General features: G+C 40.6%; 2 protein-coding genes across 4 annotated transcripts in view; one reads left to right on the forward strand and one right to left on the reverse strand.

Annotated features, from left to right (window-relative positions):
- Positions 1-1,699: 1,699 nt before the first annotated feature.
- On the reverse strand, positions 1,700-9,581 carry dhrs7cb (dehydrogenase/reductase (SDR family) member 7Cb). Of its 2 annotated transcripts, none has more exons than XM_044338601.1 (7): positions 9,390-9,581; positions 7,412-7,568; positions 6,266-6,378; positions 4,020-4,230; positions 3,819-3,911; positions 2,396-2,557; positions 1,700-2,175 (listed from the first exon to the last, which is right to left on the reverse strand). In XM_044338601.1, exons 2-7 carry the CDS (start codon positions 7,563-7,565, stop codon positions 1,967-1,969), a joined length of 942 nt encoding a protein of 313 aa, XP_044194536.1. In that variant the 5' UTR covers positions 7,566-7,568; positions 9,390-9,581; the 3' UTR covers positions 1,700-1,966. The 2 variants fall into 2 exon arrangements, with proteins under 2 accessions (XP_044194536.1, XP_044194535.1); XM_044338600.1 differs by having other exon boundaries at positions 9,421-9,580.
- A 1,731-nt stretch (positions 9,582-11,312) lies between these two features.
- Positions 11,313-25,696, forward strand: part of LOC122971288 (myosin phosphatase Rho interacting protein) — a 41,084-nt gene continuing 26,700 nt past the window's right edge. The window contains exons 1-3 of one of the 2 annotated variants that reach the window (XM_044337866.1): positions 11,313-12,305; positions 17,142-17,219; positions 17,475-17,540. In XM_044337866.1, coding sequence (XP_044193801.1) covers positions 12,183-12,305; positions 17,142-17,219; positions 17,475-17,540 — 267 coding nt within the window. In that variant the 5' untranslated portion in view covers positions 11,313-12,182. The remainder of the gene's footprint in view (positions 12,306-17,141; positions 17,220-17,474; positions 17,541-25,696) is intronic. The other variant, XM_044337867.1, reaches the window with a different exon arrangement.

Below are 25,696 nucleotides of genomic sequence, written 5' to 3' on the forward strand. Positions count from 1 at the left end.
CAAAGTTGATCATTTAATGTCTATTCATCAGTCATTTCATAGTCAACAAAATAGAGGAGATCATTAATATTAGGACAGAGTAAACACTGGAACATTTGACCCCAAATAAACAATGGACTAAGGGACGAGGTTGATCTCAGTAGCGAAAGCCACACGGCATCATTAATACTGGTAACTATGTGTTGCTGCCACCTAGAGGGCACACTGAGAAAGACATTCAAAGATGAAATCATTATATGGCTTTAAACATAGAATACTGGTCAGTACGTTCAGTCAAACCTTTGTCCTCTGATGATATGGAAAATAAAAATGGACAAAAAATTTCTGTAGTTCATTTTGTTCTCTGCATCTTGTACATTTTAGTAGAGGTGGGAGTAGCAATGTGATTCTTTGTTTGTTAAAGTTAAAAGTAGTAATAGCACAATGAAAGAAATACAAATAAATGTATTTGTACATGTTTTTCATGTATTATTACTGCTGTAATAACAAGTAAAGTAATGTTGTAGCTGGATGAGATGGAGCTAATTTAACTATTCTACATATTGTATATTCTATAGACTGATTACATGTAAAACTATTGCTGTCAGAACAGTGCATTGGCGTGAAAGGTACAAGTTGTGAATTTTTTTTCTCTAGATCTGTTCAAGTGAATAATTAACAATGCACACATGGCAACGTTACTTTGGTTTGTTTGTTTGTTCTGTAATTATCCCCAGCATTTAATTCCCCTGTTCTTAATCAGAGTATATTCTTCTCTTGCTGTAATAACTCACATTCTCCACAGGCATCTTTACAGTTTCACCAATCTAGCCTGTTCTAATATACAAAACATAATTAAACTCAAGTGCAATAAGAAGGTAGACAACAAGTTTGATTCTTTTTACATCAAATAGTGAAACAGCAGAGTCAAATAATTATGATTAAAGGTTTTCAATATCAGTAAAATGTGTCCCCTATTCTCCTATTCTCTAGTCATTGTGTTTGTGTCACTGTGTTAGTTACTAATAACTCATTTGTTTGTGGTAATTTGATGAAACACAAGTTTTGATGGTAATATACACCACAGAAGCACAAGAGTAACATTTTATTTTACAGGTCCCTAATTTCTGAATAATTTCTGACATTTCCTGGAAAGAACCTTATAATTAAACCATGTCTACAGGCAAGAATACAGTACAACATTCATGGAGAATACAATTTCCAATAAAGTGTAACGTATATTTGGATTTAAATGGAATGAAATTCCATAAAACTTCCTTGGAAATTATTTGGAGATTAAGTAATAATATAGGTTTTGAATCATGGCCCCTATCATTTCAGTTTATAATGTGCTTGGTGGTAATAAATTAACAATCATTGTCCAGTATTAAAAACTTTTTTGATTATTAAAGTCCCCCTCCACTCAAAAATGTGTTTTGCTTATTGTCTTCTCTTCTCTTGCATGTTTTAGCTTCACTGTGCAGTTTGACACTACAAAGCTGTTCTCTGTGCTATAATCTGAATTTGATGTGTGAACCTACAAACATGATTTGTGACAATACACTTTACACAAGTGTGATGTGGAAACTTCCTGCACAAACACTGAGAATAAACTTGTTGGAGACACCTTGTGTCCAGCAGTTAAACCTTTGAAATGAAAAATATTTGCATATTCAAATGAATATTTACCTAGATAATTAAACTTTTTTGTTAAAAAAAACAGTCATAACATCAGTCAGATTACTATTCCAAGAAAAGTATGTTTATATGTCATATTGTCTATACTATGATCACAGATTAATTGCTGTATGGTAAACCTGAAGCCTTTGGGAACCCTGAGAGCTTGGGGCCACAAGGCAGTTACCCATTTTACCCAGTTGGTAATCCAGCTTTATATCAAGCACATACCCTTAAATATCAGACATTTCCAAACATGCTTCATTTTCATCTCTTTCTCTCTCTAACTCTTAGCTTTTCTGTCTTTCTCCTATTGCATCTGTTCAGCCAAGGCTGAGTCCTTCACTCCAGCAGCCAGTACAGCAAAGAGGAAGGGGGGGAAGAGGGAGCGGAGGTAGAGGGCCACCCTGGGGATGGGGTGGGCCAGCACAACCTCCTTCCTCTTCCTGTTCACTGTTTGCATTATTTCATTGGCCAGGACTGACGGGCGCACGCCATGGTTCAACTGGCTAGTAATAACTGTGGAGGAACAAATAGATTTGTTACTGCAAATCTTACTGCAAGAAAAGGGACATTCCAAACATTTGAAAATAGTTATGTACTATATTTGCTCTGTCGCAAAAAGCAAACAACCCATCAGCTAAGAAACACGCATAATATGAAACACCTTTGTGATGTTTTGTCATATATCATTAACTATTCAATCACTTCCACACAGCATACCAGTTCTTTTACTCACATGCAGCCAGGCTGTTTTGTTTAGGGGCCGGTTGTTCAGCTGACAGCGTGTTGGAGGCATTTATGAAGGTATGACTGATTGTGCTGACAGCTATCCCATACTCCTCCACCTCAGCGCGCAGACAGTCGAAGAAGGCCTGTGCTGCATGCTTAGACGCCGCATCTAACAGGTGACGACACAAACACACTCATTCTAGTGCGCAAATACAACAGAGGTGTGTCTCATTCCACACATTGCAGAGGATTTACTATGTCTAATTGTTTTCTGTGTTGTCACAAGAAGCATTCCTGTCTGTGACACCATGACGTGGGAACAGATACCTGTTTGAAACCTTAGTGTTAGTATTTCATTTCTAGTCTAAGTGCCAGAGGGAACAATGAGCATGATTTTCATATACAACACATCATAAAGGTTCAGTTCACCCAAATCATAAAAGAAAATATATTTTATTCACCTACCTCTATGGTACACTATCTAGTCATGCAGTGTTTTGCCCTTACGCAACACAATGGAGATGAATGTAATTTCAAGGGTGGTGGTCACAGCTTTGAAAAACTACATTTAAATTAGACTAAGCTACTACTACATAGCAGCTCTATAAGGCTGCACTTTGACCTAAATGCTGACATCAACATGCTAACATGCTGATTTAGCAAGTATAATGTTTACTATGATCACCATCTTAATTTAGCGTGTTAGCATGGTAATGTGCTACAGCTGAGGCTCATGGGAATGTGATTAGTTTTACAGGTGTTAGGCCATAAACCAAAGTATAGGACAATTTCAAATTTTGACTTGATTAAGGCGCTAGATGGAAAGTTAAGTGATCACCAGAGTTATAACAATTCATCCTGAGGGGGGGGAGATGAATGTGGCTACTGAATTTTTATAGCAATCGATTCAATAGTTGTTGAGACATTTTAACTCAAAACTATAAATATCACCTACCAACCGGTTCTGGGTTTGCCATCCAAAGAGCTACACCGCTAGCATGGCTAAAAAGAATAAAATGGTTAAGAATGGTGCAAAATAGTGGAATAAACAAATGAGAAAAAACAATAAAAGCCAGCAAGCAAAAGCACACTGAATAAAAACAATAAAACAAACAAGCAAATAAGGAAGGAATAAACATAGGGTTTGATAATTGATAATTGATAAACTGTGTTGGATACACCTTGTTATCTCCATCTCTAATCAGGACAGGGATTTTCAATATACACATGATTGGAATATTCAATATCATATGAACTTTAAGCTTTAAATTTATACGAAATATGCTGCATATAAACTGAGCGCTTCTTCTCCATGTTTAGTTTTGACTCTGGGGACAGATCTGTCCCAGTCGATCTGAGAGCTCTAAACCATTCAGTGTTTTGGATGAACCAACCCTTTAAATTTGAATGGTACTATTGTGAAAACTCACATGAACTTCTGAAGGGGACAGCCAGTCTGCCCTGGATGCTGTTGACCAATACGATGTGCCCAGATCTTCTTGAGATCATTGTTGGAAGAACACCTGCAACATTAATTGGACATATTGGTAATTAGAAGAGAAAGATCAATAAGTACAGACTACTGTTGGTAGCCTATTTGGTGATAGTTTTATCAGGAATGTCCAGCTCACCTTTGGCCAAAGTGCTGGGACCAAAGTAGTTAATGTCCATGATGTTTCTGTCGAGTTCCAGGGAGACGCTCTGCACCGGAGCCTTCAGCTTCGAGCTGCTGTTAAAGATCAGCACATCCACACAGCCGTAACACTCCACCACCTCAGTCACCACCTCCTCCATGCTGTCCATGTCACTAAAGTCCAGGATCACCAGTTTTGGGGCAAATGTCTTGGGAGACACAGGATTTTATTACTTTACCATGTGTGGACAATATCTAGAGTTCATCAAGCATCAATCTGGCTGGTTTGGCAGTGTATTGCTACCAGCATGACAAAAAATGTTTGCTCAGTTTGTTGTTATAATGAGAGCATTTTCTCATTATTACAGTGTTGTTTTCAGGTAATACCAAGATATTTTCACTTTATAATAACATATTTTTCTAATTATTACCACAGTACATACAAAATTAAACATTTTTAAAACATTTTGGTGAATGGTCTTTCTTGCCAAGAGTTAGATGAGAAGATCGATATCACAGTCAAACTGGAGAGTGGTATCGATCTTCTCATCTAACATCAAACTTTTCCTTTAACAGGAAACAAATTCTTTCTCTTTTTTTTCTTCTTTTCCAGTTGTAACATGATACATTGGTAAATAAAAAAGTTCCACAATTTATGATTTCCCTGGTGTTGTGGACTCACTTGGCACTTGACCCCGTTTATGCTTTCTCCATTTTATGGTTTAATGTGTGGCTACATAGCTACATTAGCTACAGCTACAGCGGCAAATTTCCATTTTTTCAATGATTTTTTCATCAATACTAAAAAACTGTGATACAACTGCTTATTTTTTCCAGCAACAGCACATGACATGATAAATCAGTAACAAAGTAAGGTTTTGGTTATCATTAATATGCTTTTGTCCAAATTAAAAACTATATGTAACACTATAAATAATGGAAATTAACTTAATCAAGAGTACCCAATGTCCATATTATCAACATATTTTATGTGTTTGTTTAGATTTTGATAGAGCCTTCACATTTTGACTTTAATGGTACTTTCAGAATGTCTCATCCTAAGAATAAAATAAAACTTTATCAATCATTAGAGGTCATGACAATGACAGAGAAGTCATCGTAAATTTGTGTGGCCAATGTGGGCTATATTGTCTCATAGGCATTGGAGCTTTTCTTGTTATAACAACATATGAAAGTACTACCAACGTATTGTGTTATAATGGTAGAAAAGTTTCTTTTTTTTGGCCCCGACCATGAACCCCAACATTCCCAGTTCATGTCTGGCAGGGGACCTTTGTTGCATTCCCTGTATCCCTCTGTCCTCATTTCCTGTCATCTCTCTACTGTCAACTTTCTAATAACAAAACCTTATTGTTTTTGTTTCTTGTCGTAACAAGATACATGGGTATTGTATAATTACATGAAAGTTTTTTTGTATCACAAGATAAAGTGATACGTTATAAAAACAAAGATTTCTTGTCAAATATAAATCATTTGGTATGTAGCAATAACAAGACATATACAGTAGATGCAGCAGTGGACAACAAAGGTAAGTCAGCTATGACCTCCAGTCAGTGACGTCCGGTCAGAGAAAACAACCTCAGTGGTGAGCAGAACTTGATTTGATTTGTGTCATCAACAGCTATAACATCAATGGCAACATATAACGTTATACAGTATAATAACATCAATATTGTATTTATATCTATACCTATTTGCTTTCCCCCATATGGACACATCTGCTCTTGCCTGTGTATAGAAGATACACAGAGGACAGTGTGCTGTCACAGAGGATATCCTGCTATTGTGTTGAGCAGAGAAGGAAGTGGGGATCTGGGAGGTGGTGACAGAACAGAGGATTATGATAAAATGAAGGACACAACCTGCTTTACTCCTAATTTAAAAACCACTATATCATGTCAGTGTCATGTGATAATTCCTAATGGCTGTTTGAGGGATTTTTCTGGTACAGTAATGGCTTTGCTCTCTGATATCCTTATTGAGAACTGTCACTGTACTCCCAAAGTTTCCAGTGGATATGAATAGATATGAGATAGTAGTGTTTACTGTAGCAGCCATAGTGAATGATTTGTTTCTCAGCTGGGTAGTTTGCCAAAAAGATGACTCAGCTCCACAAATAAGAGTTATGGGTTTTTTTTAAGGGTTGACTCAAAGTTTGGCGTGTTTATGATTAAATTTCAATGAAAACTAATGCCAACATTATGATTTATTTCATTTCCTCACCTCTCTAGGGTTAGCGTCATTAGTCAAAGAGTCATACAGGGACTCCAGTTTATCCCAGCTAGTCCCACACAGGATCAGTCTGGCACCGCCCTTATGGAAGAGATGGGCACATTCTGAACAGATGAACAGAGGAGAGAAAACATGTAGAATAACTTTGTCGTGTCATATGAAGAAATAGTTTGACAGTTTGAGAAATGTGCTTATGCTTTGTTGCTGAGAGTTACCAATATATCTTTCTGTTGAATATGAGGCTACAGCCAGCAGCTGATAAGCATAGCTTAGCACAGACTTAAAGTAGAGAAACAACTAGCAGCAGCTGGCTCTGTCCAAAGGTTAGGAAAAGTCTGCCTACCAGCACCTCTAAAGCTCACTAATTAACACATTATGTGGCCTATGTACTGGACTATTTCTTTTCCAGGAGCAATGACGTCCTGGAGTCTTCCAGTCATGAAGTTGCTAGGAAATCAGCTGAGACTCCAAGAAGTTAATACTCCCAGCCAAAAAGTAAACCAGCACATAACTCACTGTAAAACTTTTCTTTTTTTCTTCAGTTTTTGTTTTTGCATTTTTTGGGGGGATGAAAAAGCAAAGAGTTAGATGAGAAGACTGATACGACTTTTATGTGTGTATGCTAAATACAAACCTGGAGCCAACAGGCATTTAGCTTAGTTTAGGAAACAGCTAGCCTGGTTTTGGCTTAAGAAATCAGCCTTTCTACCCCTGTAAAGCTAACTCATTAACATGTTATATCTTGTTTAATTTGTGAATGATGCATTATTTAATGAACAGGTATGATCTTCTCATCTAACTCCTCACAAGAAAGCGAATACACTTATGTCCCAAAGTGTCAAACTATTTCCTTATACATGCATTGCAAAACAACATTCTTTTAGACTTTTGTGTCTGTCTCCATTCATTTTAGTCATGGCCACAATACAATAATCATCCAATGGCACAAATTCCAGATCTGGATCACCACATAAATCAATTGTTCCTTGTTGTCAAAGGCTTACAAGCCTGGTAAATTTCATGCACTGTGGCTTTCAGACAGTCATAGAAACTAAGAAATAAAGGTGAAAACAAAACCTCCATGGCAATGAAAGCAAGGTTAAATTGAAAAAGAAAACAAGAAGTTGGATCATTTACCAGTTCCCACCCCTGACACAGCATCAGTGATCACCACCACTTTGTTTCGCACTAAGGACTTGGACATGAACCGCATGACCTCATTGTAGATGTAATACACCCCCGCTGCCACGACTATCAGCAGGGGCAACACAATCGCAGAGGACAGGGACATGATCTGTAGAGGAGAGAGCAGAGGATCAGTTTGGGGAACCACAGACCTACTGACCTGCATTATAAGAGCCAGCAGACGGTGCTGTCAGGACAGTTTGGGTCAGATTTAGCTCTTGCAAGGTGTGGCTTGTTTTTGGTATAAACTAATACAGAGTCAATGACAAAAAATACACCAACTGAAAAGTAAATGCAGAACATATCTCAGTTATCTAAAAGCTGAAATCTCTTCTCTAAATTCTATTCTTTATCTATACCTCTTCCTTTGTGTTTGGTATTGATTCAATCATGGAAACCAACAATGGGTGATGGGTTTTATCAAGAGTCACCTTATCACTGTATTTCAGGGAAACAGTAAGTGTCCTTAATGTTTTGTAAATTCAGTGAATATCAGCATGATCTGTCAGAAGCAATCACGTGTGAGACAATAACCTTCCTGGATGTGTTTCTGCAACAGTGAAGGAGTAAACCTCAGGCTATTTACAATATAACAATGCAGTTCTCTGTATCATGTTTCTCTTCCTGTATACACTGGAAGGGATGAAATCAGAGGAACATATACTGTAGGTCAAATTTCAACCTATAGACGTACTGAATTTGTGTTTTAAAGCAATAGTTCCATACTTTAGGAAACATGCTTATTCCCTTTTTTGCTGAGGGTTAGATGAGAAGATTGATACCACTCTTAATTTTGTACAGCAAATATGAAGCTAGAGCCAGCAACCAGTTAGCTTAGCTTAGCAAAAGAATGGAAACAGCTAGTCTGACTCTGTCCAACAGTAACAAAATCTGCCTATCAGCACCTCTAAAGCTCACTAATTAGTAATTAGTTATTTCTCATTTGTTTGCTCCGTAGGACAAAACAAATGGTAAAAACAACAATTCCCTGCTTTTATGGGGGCTCTGTTCCAGACTATTTCTTGGCCAGGACTGCTAACTTCATGGAGTCCCAGCTGGTTGCCTGGTAACTGGTCTCATCCAAGAAATAGTGTGACATATAAACCCCCATACAAGCACAACGTGTCATTTTTTCACTTACTTTGCTTTTTCATATAAAACAAGCAGAATACTGTGTTAATTAGTGAGCTTTAAAGATGCTGGTAGGTGTAGCTATTTTGTTACCTATGTACAGAGCCAGGCTAGCTGTTTACCCCTGCTTTCAGTCTTTGTGCTAAGCTAAGCTAACCAGCTGCTGACTCATCTTCATGTTTACTTTGCAAACATGAGGGGTATCAATCTCCTCATCTAAGTCTCAGCAAGACTGAAGAATGATTGCTTTAAAGCCTTATAAGTGTAAATTGATTCCTATCATGGAGTCATTTGTAGGTTACCGTCAATATATCTAAAGATACTTGCAGAGAAATAAACAGATCTATATATGTACCATGTATTTTCTTTGGTTGTGACAAACAGTGGTTTTCTGCTCCAAATGTGTGAAGCACTTAGTGGTCTTGCTAGCACAGTTACCATTTAAAGTGATTTTGAGGAGAACAGCTAAATATATTCTGGCCATGCTGCCGCCACAGAATGCCTTGCACTATGTCACCTCCAGGATATTGTCACTGGATACCCCAAGGGGAGCAACCAGGGTGGCTCACATTTATAAGCAATGGGTGACCTTACTTGTCCTGCTTTACTTGGGAAAACACATTGAGATAATCCCTAATCCACATTAAAACTATAGTATCCATGATGACTCCAGAGACCCACTTCCAAACTCAGCCCTATATTTGGGCTGACACATGATTGGATCCCAGTGGGTTAGTCAGCTTGTGAGTGCACATCTATAGCAACCAAACAACAAACACACACAGAGACACACACACACCTGTAATCTGTGTTATTCTTGGTTCACTTACAGCACGGACAAGGAGCTAATCCTTCAGCAGAACTGGCTGTTGTTTTTCCGGGTTTAGTTAGATAACACAGGCCCTTCCTCTCCCTCTGTGTCCCTCGACCATTCACACAGCTCTGTTCGTCTGTCTGTCTGTCTGTCTGTCTGTCTGGCCTGCTGCTGTCCACCGGAACCTGCTTCTTATAATAGCCTCTGCTTGAGTCAGCCATTCATACACATATGTGGAGCCCAGCATCCGAGGCATGTTCTCTTGTTGCCAGCATGAAGGGATGGATGACAAGTGAGGGTCTCAGTTCCACAATGTATTAAGAGCGAGTGATTGCATTGTACTGCTGGTTTCAAGTCAGTCAGTTAGTAGTTTTCCAACTATTATTTTAAATTAATTATTAAATTATTATAACTCTTATGAATAAACCTTGAATACAGACACACATTGATAAAGAGAGACAGTGGGATTGCCCTACACTTCCCTAGGTGAGGATACAGTTTAAAGTCCCCTTCCACTCAAAAATATTTTTTTCTTCTTGTTCCTACAGTGTGATGCTTCGCTGTACATAATGATGTTTGTGCAGAGTTTGTTTTCACATTCATCTGCTGAAAGTGGAAAGTTTCTCTGTGCTCATTAAAAATCTAATTTTAAGGGGGCAGGCCTACGAGCATGATTTGTGACATCACAACTAGTCTGATGTAGAACCTTGAAGCCTCCAGTGTACAAACACTGAGAATGGACTTTACAGTGAAGTAGGAGACATCTTGTGTCCAGCAGTTAAACTTTTGAAATGAAATATACTTGCATAATTATAGATTCTGTAATTTTTAATGAAGGAGAGGTAGTAGATGTAATTTTAAGGATTTTAAGAAGATAATTTCACATTTTTGTGGAAAAGATATATCAGACACAAATTCTTATCCAAAGTAGACTTAAACCAGGTCTGTAGGGGATCTTTAAAGACTGCAATTTTTTTTTTTTTTACCTCACCCCGATACATTACCATATTAAACCAAATTGCATCAGTAATAAGAAAACATAATATAATAGACATAATATATTGCAACAGTATGAAATATATACAATTTTGCATAACAAGTACTTTCAGATTGATACTTTAAGAACATTTAGATGCAAACATTTTAGCTGTTCAAGTAATTAAATTATGAATGCAGGACTTTTACTTGTGATGAAATATTTTAGCTACATTATAATTTTACTAATTTTAAATAGCCTAAGTAAAGTATGTGAGTTGGTAAATTCCACCACTGGTAGGCTGAATGTGAAATGGATTTCACCTTTTCTCTGCTACTCTGATTCTATTTATTCGATTTATTTATTCCCATGAATCTGACATAGTGTGTCAAAATATGTTTTAATTAGCAACTATTTATAACAAGGTTATCTACTCTTTTATTTTAAACTTTATTTACACAATGGAACTTACAACAAGTGCATGGATCATAATACATCAGTAAAGAAATAAAAAGAAAAAGCAAACATGAACAAAATTGAATAAAATAAATTACAAATCAAATTCATTACTTAAGGCTCTAGTTTTCAAGGCTTCAGAGTTTGTGCAGTATTTTAGTGTGTCCAGGTAGGATTTTCAGTAGAACATGAAGACAGTAAGGTTGGGTTTCTGTTTTGCAAATTTGCTGGCATGTATATGGAGTTTTGCAAATAAAGAAATAAGATTAATAACATACATTTTCCTGACAGGCATTTCATCAGCAAAAAACAAATAAGATAAATTCAATGTTGAGTTTGAGCTGAGTATCTAATTTTCTGTTTAAAAAAAGATTTAGTTTGGTTATCCACAGTAGTTATAGTGGTAATTTGCTGTATTAAACAGCTCAGTAACTGTGTTCTCTCTCTGGGCGGCGACGTTGAGCAGTTATCGCGAGACCCGGTGGTATTCCAGGCTGTTGTGTGAGCTCGCTCTTCTCCCCCCTCTCTCGCTCCGCTGGGAAAGAAGAAAATAAACCTCTTGCTGCTAACCAAGCTAGTTATGGAACCAAACCTTTAAACACTCATTTTGCCACCAGTGACTGGCCGGGAGGTGCTCTCTCTCCCTGGGAGAAAGGCACATGAACAGTTCGGGTTTCGGACCGTCTCCTCTTCTGTAAAAGTCAAGTTGAAGACGGCTGGAGAGGATTTCATTAGCGAGCCTATCTGCGAGCTAACTGGGCTAACCGGAGCTGAGCAGGGGAGCACTGGATGAACTTCGCCTGGACTGACTGCTGCGACTGGGATAATAGCTGGCTGTCTGGCTGCAAGCTTTCTTTTCTGGCTGGTTCCTTCACATGGGAGTCTGATGTTACTTAATGGACTCTATCGCCTCGGAGCTTGAAGGCGATACCTGTGTGCAAATGTTGTTTTGGGGGGCTTACGCCATCACGTTATTGATTTGGAAGCCCACTGGCAAGCTAACAGGATATTAGCCACCTCTCTCACTCCGCTTTGTGGTTGCAGGCCACGGACAGAAAAGCATTCATCACTGACTGAGTGATGGGAAGGCTGGCTTGATGGCAGCTAATTATTTATTGGGAAGCAATAATTGGATACGACTAAACAGACAAAAGGAGCGTTTGATTTGATTTGATTTTGCCCTCAAGTAATTCAACCCCCCGTTTTTTTTTACATTTGAAAATGTGTCGGAGTGTTGGAGCTTTTTCGAAGTTGGGATAGAAGAGACGCACAAGAGAACAGCGGGATTACAACTCCACTGTTGACAAAAGTCCTCCAGAAAAGAGTTTAAACAGAGGTGAAAGACCATGTCTGCCGCAAAAGAAAACTCCTGTAGGAAATTCCAGGCTAACTTCTTCAATAAAAGTAAATGTCAGAACTGCTTCAAGCCAAGGGAGCTGCATCTCCTGACGGATCAGGATTTAACCCAGGTACGCAAAATGTTACATGTAACAGTCATGGCAATAATATGAATAACATTTAGATTCTCCAGTGCCTTTTTAATAGTTTAACGTTAATTGACTGCCAGCTAAGATAACCCTCTCAAGAGCTGACCTTTCTGCCAAACTATGGAAAAGTGAAAAATAATTATTTTCTGCAGCAGCTCATGGGAATGTTGGCTGACAGCTACGCGCTTGTAGCTGGAAAACGCCTCGTTTCCTGTGATATCTATTATGTATAAGTTTTGTAAGTTAAAAGCAGCTCCCCTAATGGGTTAGATATCACAGTTGAGTTGTATTATCCAACAGGATGTCCATTAGAGAGACAGACATATCTGTATGCGGTTGAATCATTCAGTGCAGTTTTATCTGTGGTGAGGAGAAAGTTGAGATGGAGTGATTATTTTGACTGAAACACAAGACATCTCTGTTTCTTCACTTCTTCCATTCTCTTTCCATGTGACAGCCACTGTGGTGCAAGTGAATTCCTGTGGATTTCTCCTAAGTATGGCTACATTTGCCTGCCAGTTTGGTGTCTGTGATTGATTGTGTTATAACCTTCAGCTGTTGTTTATTTGAAGTTGTTTGTCTTTAGTGTGTACCCGAGGCAAACTAGTGATCATTAAGTGGGAGCTAATGGGCGACCGAAGATGAGTGGAGCAAAGATAAAGTGAAGCTCCAGTCAGCTGCAGCGATCGCATTATAGGCATGTTTTCTGAGTCGCTCTTTCTCTCTCAGATCATTAGTTTAGTCTCTGTTGTATCCTGTAATTGATCCCAGACGATGAGGCCCAGATGGGCCCTTGAACATGGCTTAAGAGCCAAACAGCAACGTCAGCATCCTCTTCACCTCTGCGAGTGTGTGGGGGCACACTTGCTTTCTTTTCAAAAGTGTGTCTCGCTTGCTGCGCTGACTTTATTGCAGGTTAACCCTTCATATGCAAGACTCCTGAGTCAGGATATGCAGCTTAGGGTTACATCACTTCCTTTTAATCTTCCCCCTATGACCTGGCTCACACTCTCTCCAGCAGCCTGTATGACGACACCCGGCCACAGAACCAGAGAGGCTTACAGCCCCTGGTCCTCGCTCATCACTGTTGTCCCAGTCACCCACAGCCTTTTGAGAATGTCTCCAGTCTGTCAGCTATCCAAAGAGTTAGCAGGGAGCTTAGTTGCACAAGCAGGTTTTGTAAGGATTCTATCTGGACAGTCCTCAAACCATTTAGCGCTACGCACCAGGCCATTACTGGCCTAAAGCTGCATTATGTAATGCCATATAAACAGTGTTAAACTTCTGAGCCTTGTTCAACAGGCCCAAGGTGAGGGTTAGGCTTTGTAAACTGTTCCCAGTGTTCAGAAATGGATACGGCCTGACTTAGAGGAGATAAACTCAATAACCTAGTGAAAAGAAAGCTCCAGCAGGGCTGTGTAATGCTGTTAAAACACCATGAATAGATGATTTAGCTAAGTGAATTTGAACCCTAAATTAAATGCAAGTTGATCAGAACTTAAAGAGAGCTGGAGAATGCTACTTTGAAACAGATAGCCCACATGGAAAAGTTATGCAATGGGAAGAGAGCTGAACGTCGGAAGGACAGTATCCAATATAAACAATCTCTTTGTTCAACACAGCTAGAATAAAAGGTGGGCTGGGGGAGGGGCTGCTGCTGGAGCCCGAGTGCATTCTTTTATTTCAGTCAATGTAGTCCAAAAGGAGTTTTTTTATTTCCCCACAATTCCAACTCTGTTGTCACGGTTCTCACTCTATCACATGAACTGTTTTTCATGTCCCTCCTCGTGTACTGTCGGACTTAAGTGATCACACTGTCCGGTTGAGGCGGTGGGAGGCAGGACAGTGATGGAGGATGCAGGCAGGCTAAGGTTTACATGTACGTGGGAGGGACGGAGAAAGACAGGCAGGGATGCGATGGGACTTAAGGAGTGGGAGCATGAGTCACAGGGAGAGAAAGGAAGTGCTGGATTGGGAAACGAGAGCAGAGGTTCCCAGAGTCGGCTGTTCGCCATCCCACCACGCGAGGTTATAAGCAGCAGATACAGAGCGGAGTCAAACTTTACAGAGCCTATAGCTTTAACACATACCAAATGTTTCAAGGCAGTTACTGACTGCAGGCTGTTCTCAAAGTTCATCATAGAAGGATAGACGCTACACTGCGTGCCAGATAGACTATAGCTCATATCTATAGCTCTGTTCCAGCTAGATACAGTGTTTATGCGAGGGCCTTTTGTATTTAGGATCACTGCTGTGATAATGGGATGACTTTCACATGGGTCCCCTGGTGTCACACCCAGCTGTGTTTGTTTTTGTCACCCACCAGCCTGGTCAGTGACAACAGCCCCCCTGCTAGAATGAACCTGCTCTTCTGAGTTGCAGTTAGAACCACGATCATGTTCGCGTTAATGTGGACACATTTAAAGACACATCCTTTTCTCTCTTTGTTTTGGCCTTTGATCCACACAAAGCTGGTGTTTTCCTCCTCTCGCAAACAGCTTTAAAACCACGCTTCTCAGTGGATTTGAGAACACTGGTCTTACATTGTGTTGAGCGGAAAAAGCTTTTTAAAGACACTGATGTGGGAATGCTAGCCTTCAAAGACATCGTTGAGTACTTCCGTGTAGCAGCAAAGCCAACTTTCTGTCATCTGTCTCCATGATTGCGTATTTAATTTGTCTGTGTACTGTAACTTATCAAACAATGCTATGTCGTCATTGATAAAATTATTATTTATGCTGTCAAGTCCCAGAACAACTGTAGAGTTGATTGAACATTTGCCCAGCCAGGAAGTACTTTTAGCCTTTTGTTAGACTGCATTTATGAGCTCAATTAATAGTTTTGCAGTGATGTGGCAACAGAAAGATATGTCAGTGAGAATACTTGTGTTATGTGTATGCTTAGTTGTATTAAAAGTTTTGATTTATGGGTCAGTGTGGGTTTCTCCAGGCGATATCACCACTGCAACACTAGACGGATGTATTATACGTGATCAGGCTATATATAGTGCTTTATTTATATTCCTCACAGTGACTATGTTTACATGATTTCATTCACTTTGCGGCACGATCGACGGTGGGAAAGTCTGCTTTGTTCCATTACTGAATATGAGGCTATTCCACGCAGTCGCAGCATTTACGTTGTTTTCGTTCAATATGACAGAGTGGTGATTGCAGTGAGCAGAGGGTTTGCAGTGGAGATGTTTTGTGAGGGCATTTCTTTTGCTTCCTTAGTGTTGTTTTCACTATCAACACTCTCAAATGGCATCAGAAGTTTGTAAGAGAAAACAAAAGGGAGCCCAAACAGATAAATCACAGTTCTTGCCACGTCCGCGTGGTATCTCCGTAGCCTCTATAACCCTGACACGTCACCTACGACGTAACAATGGCAGTAACACGTGAAGGCTACATGCTTAGGTAATCTATTAACGCACAGCTATAAATCAACCTGTATGCTTTCCATATCTATGTGGCCATGAGGATCTGCATGACTAATAAATTTCATCATCTACTCATGAAAGTGTGAACTATGTGTGAAGGTGTCCGCGTATCACGCTGACAACAGCACCGTATCAGAAACACACCCTCTTCATTCATTTCAGTTCGACTACTGCAGGTGTGCCAGCGCAGAGAGCAGTGTACCGTGCAGTGTACAAATCCTACTGGTTACCTTGCAGTTGTCAAGACAGATGAGAGAGTAAATGGTGCTGAGATTACTTTTATAAATTTCCCACATTAGTTTGGATGTGGCCTTAAGTTGACAGGCTCTCTGAGGATAGCAGTGTAGGTTGGAGGGGTTCAGTGGAGAAGACGTAAGGTCCATAGTGTTATTGTAAGTGTGTGAGCATGAGCAGGGATGTGTTATTGCTCCTCCTAAAAAGTTTCTGTAACAGCTGCTCCCTTTTTTTTCTTTTTTTCCCACAGTGGTTGTTTCATCAGTTGGTACCTTTCTCAGGCTGTCTGTCTCTGTGCAGGACATGAGTGAAATTGTTTGTCATTCTTAGCCTAATTACCAGACTGATGTGATTTACCCGGGGTGCAACACACACACGGTGCACCACCAAAAATTACCCTTTTTAATGGTTTCAGCTCATTAAAACTGCCTTCATAGGCGCGTCCATACAGGTTCAAACAAGGCATGTATAGATTTATGGCAGGCATGCAGTGACAAGGAGCGGTAACAAGGCCAGTATTAGAGTAGTCGGCTAATAATCAGATCCTTTTACCTTCCAGTAGAGACAGAGGTCAAGTCTGTGGAAGAGCTCGGGGAGTATGACGGCTGCTCGCTAATGGTTAACGCCTAAAGCAGAGAGACCGTGTGGTAACGGAGAGCAAAGAGCAACCGCTTCTGTGTTTATATGTTTCCACATCTTCTGAACTCTTCGGTGTCCATTGGACCGAGGTAGTTTTTGGTCAAACCAGTCCAATAGGTGAATCATGAGTGTGTGTGTGTGTGTGTTTAGATATATTATTGTTTGTTTTGAGTATGCCACCATTGAGTCAGTCAGTCCGTCCGAGTTCGTCATACTGGTCTCATCTGCTTTGGGGAAACAGGAGATAAAGTCACTCAAGCATGTCATCAAACAAGGCTGATTGGACCAAAAGGCTCACTAACTGGTTTTGTGTGGCTGCGAAATGTACTGTGAGAACAGAGGCAACATCTGGACCCCAAAAGGCTTCTCTCTCCCTCTCTCTCTCTCTCTCATATTTACACCATCTCTCCCTCTCTATTTCTCCCATCCCCCTCAGCTCACACTCTCTCCCAGTTTTAATGATTACCTAAATTGCTCTTTTTCTCCGCCCTCTCTCTCTTTTACAGGCTAAACCTATTTATGGCGGATGGCTGTGCTTGGCCCCTGAGGGAACTGACTTTGACAATCCTATGCAGAGATCCCGGGTAAGAGCATGCATATGGGCCTGCATGTTTGTTCATGAAAGAGATATACAACCACAGTACTCTACATATTCATGTATTGGCTTTTCTTTCCTCTTTATTCATGGAATACTTCACAAGCTCCACGAAAAGTGAGGCGAAACCTCTCAGCCTTAATCTATTCTCAAATAAGTCAATCTTTTCATTGGTTGTATTCAAAGAACACTTTTAAACGCACCCTCTCTGGCCTGCTTTTACACTGTATTTTTCTTCTGACAGAAATGGCAACGGAGATTCTTTGTGCTGTACGAACATGGCTGTCTACGCTTTGCCTTGGACGAATCGGTAAGTACTGCACCTCTCGTTTCCATAGCAGCGAGGTTGTGAAACCGAGCCTAAAGGGATATGCTCTGTGGCTTTCAGGGCGGTTGTAGCAACAATTCTGTTCATTTTCAAAACTGGATCAAGTTGGCACAAGTTTTGGTCGGTCAGGGTGGATGGTTGATGTGTCCCTTGATGAGCCTGTAGTGAGGAGGTTACACACTTCAATATTTTGTGTTCTAATGCAGCTGTGATCATTCTGACTGTTTCGAAAATGTTTGCTTTTTCTTCCTTATAAAACAAAAACCAAATTTTGAACCCTGCAGTGTAGGGATGCCACGGTGTGAAATTTTTCTCACTGGTTAATAAACTCTTGACAACATTTTACAAGATAAGATATGTGTCTGACATCATCCATAGAACTCTTACTTTGATTGTTAACGTTAGCGTTTAATAAAAACGTTAATGTTTTTATTTTAGATCTTCCTCTTACTTAAGAGTTAGTGATAGCGGGCTTCAGGCTGCTGTACAGCTGGTCAGCGGTGCACACAGATGCAGGGATGAGCCAGAGGACGACCGCCGCTTAGAACCAGAACCAGAACCAGAGCTACCTGCCTGCCATCTGGAGAGAGACACACAGAGCAGGCTGAGCTGGCAGAGAGCGGCAGAGTTTCAGTCAAAAACAAGCACAGAGACATGAGAGCAGCTGCTCGCTAACAGCTAGCGTTACGTTTGTTTGTGGCAGAGGGCAGACTGAGGACAGACGTCTCAGTCCGCTACTTTTTGCTGCTACTCTGCTGCTGCTGCAGACTCATGGAGCAGACACTAGTTTATAATTCTTTCTTCTGTCATCCGACTAAGTATTGATAACACACTTAAAACTTTACAAAATAGAGTTTTTTTTATTTGATGAACATGGGCGCCGATACGTGAAAATGAACTAAATGGGTTTTATTCATATAAAAATAAGCAAAATGACGGTATGAGTGGACGGCAAGTAATTTAATCAGTTTATTCCCCAAAACTGTGTAACGTTGGTCCCACCTACTACCGCGGCAAGCCCACGATTACTAGCTGGCAGTCGTCTTCTTCCCTGCATTTTCTTGCCACATTGTTCTGTTTTTTCACACATTCTTGCCATTGACTGTTGATCAGTGGAATAGTTCGAACACACACACTGCATCTGTGTGTGGGTGCACAAGATACTAATGAATCAGAGACACACCCCCAGACAAGCATATGGTGGTGTTGGTGGTCAAAAACTCTTCAGGGTATCTTCACTACTAGTAGTCAGATTTTGCCTCTTCCTACCATGAGAAGATATAATCTTGACATCTCTGGTGTCATCGGGGTGTTTTGGAGACATGGTTAGATTATTGCCATGTGTCCCGCATGCATCAGTGGTCAATAACAGTCAATAACAGCCATTTACAGTCTGTCATTGTCTGTATACTGCGGGTACCAGTGACATAGTTTAGAGAGTAGTTTTATGTTAAAAGTCTTAATGTTACTTCTGGTTACATCCAGTGTTACTCATCTCTCAGCCGCAGCTTCAGCCACATCTTTTTATCTTCCTCTGGCGCTTAGTGTGCACAGCACAAGCTGCTGGTCGGTCTTCTTCTTGGTTTGTTTGTACTTAGGTACTCAAAACATGTGTTGTGGGCTTAATGAAACCCTTGTTATGTGTGATGTCCCCCAGATTTTGGAAAATCCGTCACAGCGTGTCTCCAGCTTTAAACCTCCTTGTTATGTCTGACCGTTAAATGAAATCTGACAAGTGTGTTTGCTTCTGCAGGGCAAGATGGAAAATAATAAGTGTCATTTTATCAAACGTGTCATCTGTCTCTGCTGCTGCTAAGGTGTGTAGTGTGTCCTCATGTCTGCCTGGGAATGTGATGAGGATACTGCAGGCTTATCTGGAGGGGGGGGCGGGTTGGGGGGGGTTACAAAAACGTAAGGCTACAAAGTCAGCAGTGTTGAAAATGTGCTACATCACCAGAAACTTTCCCACTGGAAGGTCAAAGCAGTGGTTCATAGAGGGGTAAATGGAGCAATAGAGATAAGCAGGGCTTTCCTTAAAGAAAAGAACAATGGTGCTGCAGAATTATACTTTTCTGTAGTGCCATTATTTCATATACAATTTGCAAAATATGCTGGTTGTACACATTTGAAACAGATAGCACCATGGTAGACATGTGTTTGTGCTTAGATTCCTGAATAAGCGTTGGGAAGTGCAGTGAAAAGAGTCTGAGAGAAAAGAGAGGCTGGGAAGTCACCTCTCGGTGCCCACTGTAAGCCTGTGTTTGTGGTGGTTGTGTGTCGCCAGGGGAATGTGACACGGGTGACCAAACCCATACCGGCTGATCAGGCTGGAGATTAGACTGCTTGTGTGTAAACACTGGGGGCCACACACTACCAGCTAGCCCGTCAGAAACACACAGACATTTACTTTCACATGCGTCGTAGAGATGAAACGCAGGTTTCTTACATTTCTGGGGTCAAGTTCTTCCAAACCAGCTCAACTCCAGGTTAGCAACAGTTTTCAAATACTAGGTTCACTTGATCTTATGTCTCTGCCAGTTTTTGAGAGACAGCAGGTGTGTCCCTATAAGTTAGTAGGACAATCAGGAGAAAGGAGATGATCCCACTTTGGAATAGGCCAACTGTCCCTCTGTGTGTAAGCCAGACGTTTGAAGTCACATTCGGTGGATCTCTTTGTGTTGTCAGTGATGATAATGGGAGGAAACGTGGTGCGTTCGCATGAGTGCGTGTGCGCGTTTCCACTGTGTAATGTGTTTCCAGTGACACCCAGGCTGGTGTGCAGTTGTGTTTTCCTCTCATTGTAACAGTGATTCCAAAACTGTCTGCCTCATTGTCCTTTGGTCTTTTCATCTGCTCCACAAGACAGGAAAACTGGGTCAGGGAAATGGCCGCTTTGTGCTCAGGACCCCGAGGATAGCAACCCTCCAAACCCTCGGAGCTGATAACAACACGTTTAATGGTCTCCATCACATCATGCTCATCAGTGTTTACCCAATGGCTCAAGCCACACGTGGAAGGCAGATATGATTGGTTTGAAGCCGTTCATATTCCCCGTTCCTCTCATGTGGCTGTTATAGACACCACACCCGCCCACTCTTTGTCTTATTACTCTTTTGATCACATTATCACTTTTCTGCTTTTTATCGCTGTTCATTAACAGACCAGCATTCTCACACCAAAGCTGTTCATGCTTCACAGTTCATGCATGTCGTTACTTCCAGCTCCACGTTTAATAGCGGCTATCTCAAGACACTTCAGCAGGGTTCGTGCTTACTTTGATGGGCTCTTGAAGTCATGTCTCCACCTACGTGTTTTGTGCTTACGCAAGAGTAAAACAATTCTTGAGACTTTGATTGTAGTCCGCAACCCTCTAACATATTCAAGATGTGATTAGAGAAGCATCTAGTGCAGTGAAATGTGTTTTTTTTTCTTCAAGATAAGTATTTGTGATGACAAGATTGTACTTTTTTTTTGGACATTTTCATTACTTTAGCACATTTTTCATGACTTTTAGCAGTTGAACATTTGTTCACATGAATAGCTGTTGCAGAGGTATCAGAGGAGAGATCAGCATATTTTCATTGTAGTTGATTCTCCATCCACTTAAATTGATGAGGGGAAAAAAAAACTGGACATTTTTTTAAACATTCTTATCTCACTTGACATGTTCTGTGTCAAGAAGAGATCTGGTTTTGTCCTTTTTGTTTCTCTAAAGTGTCTTTTTAAACATGATCTTCCCTCGTTGAAACTAAACAGTTGCTTGAGCTTGATTCAATAATTCCTAATGAAAACAAATGCAATATCCAAATGTTCCTTCCGTGGGAGAAATGATCAGAGATTGAAGGGTACATTAAAGGACAGGTTCACATATTTTCAGGTCTGTCTTAAAACAACAGTCAGGTGTTTGTGATCAGTCTGGCTGTGATCATTCCTCCTGTTTATACTGACCCAAAAGAGATCTCTTTATAAAGCAATTTCACCATAAGCAATGGCAAACATAATTCACCGTCCTCCCTTCTGTGCAAACATATATCTTAAGCTGAAGCAAATACGAGGCTTCAGCAGTTTGATTTACACAGATCAAGTGGATATCTTCCAAAATGATAGTCTTTTTAGTACAAAATTCTCTTTTTGTTACTATCCTCCTACCACAGCTCAGCACAACACGCTGTTTAAAGACACTAAAAGAGGACATTTAGTTCTAAAAACACTGGAACTTTGGATAATACTCAGATGATTTATCAAATTCAAACTGTTGAAGCCTCATAATAACTTCAAATACACTCTGAAATATATTTTAACACAAAATAAAGACTGGATTTTGTCCCTCAGCGCTTCCATTGGAATCAAGTATGGAAGAGATCTTTTAATGGCCAGTATAAACAGGAGGAATGATGACAGCAAGCTTAACCTGTTTCTATGTACATTTAAGCATTGAATTATTTAAAATTGTGAACATGTGTGTATCTTGTGTCTTTGTTAAGGTTTCCAGTATGTTTGATCTGAGATTGTAGATGTCCTTGACTGGACTGGAATAACTTTTATCAGCTTGTTATTGGGGTCATTGATAATAAGGTTATGTTATTCTCATTTTAGCATTAATTTCTTCTCTTATTTGTATTTTTAGTTAGTCTAGTATCAGGGTATGTTTGCTTTTATATATGATTATGATAACAATACTGATTCGAACCTCAGAGGACTGCCATATTATTGGATCACATGAAGCTGAACAGTAAAATCACATTTCTACTAAATCAGTGAGGATCGGCTCGTTTTCTCATATGGATGCTCTAAACATCTGAACCATCCTGAAGAACGAGGTCCAGGGAGCGATGACATCGTCTGCTATTTTTCACTCACTAGACAGCAGGGTGCTATCTGCAGCAGTGCCCTCTTAAAGCAGAACTATTTTCACCACGAATAGAGGGAAAGATGCTCTCCCGTCGAAAGCAGCATTCCTCCTCCAATGCCCTTATTTGGTGAACTGCAGTGAGCTCGCAGCCCCGGGACCACAGAGAGCCAGAGAAAGGGAGCTCAAGCCCCTAAAAACCACAGAGAAAAACGTCAGATATGCCCCAGACCCAGACATTCCACACACAGCCTGCCACAGCAAGCACTGGTGGTGCAAATGTATCAGATAGTTGAAAAGTTAGAGGAATAGTTTAGTCAGTAGATCACTTTTACATACGTGGCCAGTCAAAATGAGATTGTAAACGGACAGACAGTGGCGGAGGAACAGATTTTTCCAGAAGTATGGAAAAGGGAGGGAAGACCACCCTGAAAGCTTAAAGGTTAAAAGGTCAATGACCATGAGAACATGCTGAAGGAGAGGTCGGGAGGGGGGATCACTTTACTCCAGGGCTCCTTCTGTTCTACATCATATTTTAGAAAATGTAAAGCGGCTCTGTCATTCATGTGTTCGGTCAAAAGAAGCCGCATCTCTGGTTTGAATCCAGCATGGACAGCCTTATGAGAAGCTACACTGGCATTTGTCTGTGAGGAGTTTTGATGGAGCTGCACTGTGTGAAGGCACCATATAAAACAGCAGTCCTCCCTCCAGAGCCCGCTGTGGCTGTCTGTGATGGGACTTGCCTTTGGCTCAGCCTGTAAAAGCTTCCTGGTGGATTCATCATTTATGGAGTGGGTGTACTCCACTTAATTCTAAAGCTGGCTCCATTGTTTTTTCATGCCGTTTTTTTTTATAGTTTTTTGGAAAGTTTACATTTGGGCCTGAGCTGCAATAAAAAATAAAGATTTTAGCATGGGGTAATTAACTTATAGACACTTCCCTCTATTTAGTATGAAGCATTTTACTCGTTAGTCTCTTGTGGGTTGCGTTGTCTCTGTTTAGTTCTGTCTCTTGGTGTGTTTTATAGCCTCTTGTGTCATGTCAGCCGGAGCGGCTGAGATTTCAAGAGGAGTCTGTGAGAAAGTCGTTAGTTTTAATAATATCCCATTGCAAAGCTAAAAATAGTCAGCCCCATGGAAGGCAGACACAATTGGAGGATATGAAATTGGACCAGTTGTGTAGAAATTAAATCCACGACAATTCATCTGTGTTTGAATGGTAACCTTGGCAGATACATCTCCTTTGTTTTGGTGCCAGTAGCAGAGGGCAGTTTCTAAGCAACAAGTTGCTTTATACTCTCAGGATCAGCTGGACTTTAGAAATCAAGGCTCCACCTAAAAGTAACAACTAAACCAGATTTCATTTACTGTTGTAATGCAGTTTTAATCATTTTTAATTCCTGAAAGGTCTCCTGGCTGCACACATGAAAAAGATTTACACTGTTGAGGTCTTTGAATGATAAAACTTCGAAGGATGCAGCTGGCGATTGTGAACAAATGTTATTGTGCAGAGCCAAACCAACAATGAAACTGATCCTGCTTACTTACGCCTCTGTGTCGTACACATCCATTGTTGCCCAAAAACAATTAAAAACATCAATGAGCCACACATTGCACTGGGTGACACGTTCCTTCACCCTGAAGAGTATGAGTACGGTAGTTTTTTTTTTTTTTGTACTACATTGTACATTCAGTACAATGTCAAGAGGTTGTGTTATTTAGCACAACAAGCTAGTGAAGCTCTGTAAACAGAGCCGCGTTCCTGCTCATGTCTACTGGCCTTAAAGTGGAACTACTCTCTGGAGGGTGAAAATCTATTCGCTGTTATTAGTCTTTGGAGCCGTTTCTTAAAGGGATGGTATTATGGAAAACATGAAGAATGAGCTTTGAGATGGATTAGGGTGATGACAGTGCCTCCTGTGCTGGAACTCCTAACTAGGAGTCACTAGTTAGAAACAGCACTTATGATGATCATCTAATGAGTCCATCAGTGATGCAGTCTATTAAAGAAACAGAAAACATCTTCCTCGGTATCATAATATTGTAATTCCAGACAGTTCATCCTCTTGCTCACCAGGAACATGTTGCTACAATTGTGGTCAGACCATTATGAGATTACATTTTATGTGAATGAAGCCATAACCATCATTTCTCATGACATTTGCCATAAAACCATTATTTCAACAGACTGATGAAGCTGAATGTTGCGTACTCCCTGTCTGAAAAGGGCTTAAGTGGTACTACCAGAATACCCGACCGCTTTCTGAACACCTTCTCAACTTTCTGCACGTTAATCTCAGCAGATATCGCTTCAGTGTCGATGCGGACCGCTGCAGATTTTTACCACGCTGCAGGGCTCCGCTCGGGCTCCGCACAGTTTTCAGCCACTGCCCCTTCTTCTCAAACTCGATCGTTTCTCTCAAGTGGGGGAAATTCTTCCACAGCGTCTGAGTTCTAAAGTGCGACGCAGTGTAATTGCCATATTTGGCAGCCCCCGGGGGTTTTCAGGCAGATCTTAATAAAGCTGGATCTGTGTTCAGTGGCCTTAAAAGGAGCTGAAAAGAGAACCAGCACCTGTTTTACATCTGTAGCAGCCATAGCCCAGCACAGCCTGATAACAGAGCCGCAGGATTCAGAGCAGACACACAGAAGGTTCGAGAGGAAGTTTAGGGGGTTTCTGTGCTCTGATGTTAACGAGACAATAAGTTATCAGCTTCAAATGACACGCGTCTATTATCTCGTCACACACGACATAGAGGAAACCTACATCGGTATTGTGTCTTTGCTTGTTGAATATAGTTGCGTGTGAAATTAGTTAAAGTCCCTCCGTGTCAACACAGTTTGTGGTCTTCTCTGATCACACACTCTCACAGACATTCACACACACACACACAAAGCGGCTTTATCCCGGCATCCCATTGCTGTCATCTCCCCTTTTCACCCAGTGTGTGTGCTACAGCTGAAAGGATTTGCCTAGTTACCATGGTGAGCCTTCGATTACAGCGGCGTCCATACAGTACAGGCCCAATTGAGGCAGATGAGGAATGAGGGATTGAAAGAGACTTGCAGTGAAACATTGCGCGGCGCTGAGGCATGTTTTCCCTCAGATCTTCTCTGAGTTTTGAACTATTTGAAATGTGATAGCAATGATATCAGTGTTTAGTCGGGCAGTCACCCATCCGATTTGGAAAGTAACCAGCGGATGGACATGAATGGAAACAAACCAGTGACTCAAGCATTCGTTTAAATATTTTCCACATTTGTCCGTTTTTTTTTCCGCTGCTAATATT

This window comes from Thunnus albacares, chromosome 20 (genome assembly GCF_914725855.1).
Source record: "Thunnus albacares chromosome 20, fThuAlb1.1, whole genome shotgun sequence".
Taxonomy (NCBI): Eukaryota; Metazoa; Chordata; class Actinopteri; order Scombriformes; family Scombridae; genus Thunnus; species Thunnus albacares.

Excerpts from the sequence above, each read along its gene's own strand:
- dhrs7cb (XM_044338601.1), bottom strand. The coding sequence starts at position 7,565 with ATGTCCCTGTCCTCTGCGATTGTGTTGCCCCTGCTGATAGTCGTGGCA. Across the intron at positions 4,231-6,265 it reads ATGACGCTAACCCTAGAGAG|ACATTTGCCCCAAAACTGGT; the intron begins GTGAGGAAATGA and ends GTGTCTCCCAAG. Across the intron at positions 2,176-2,395 it reads ACAAAACAGCCTGGCTGCAT|TTATTACTAGCCAGTTGAAC; the intron begins GTGAGTAAAAGA and ends GTTCCTCCACAG.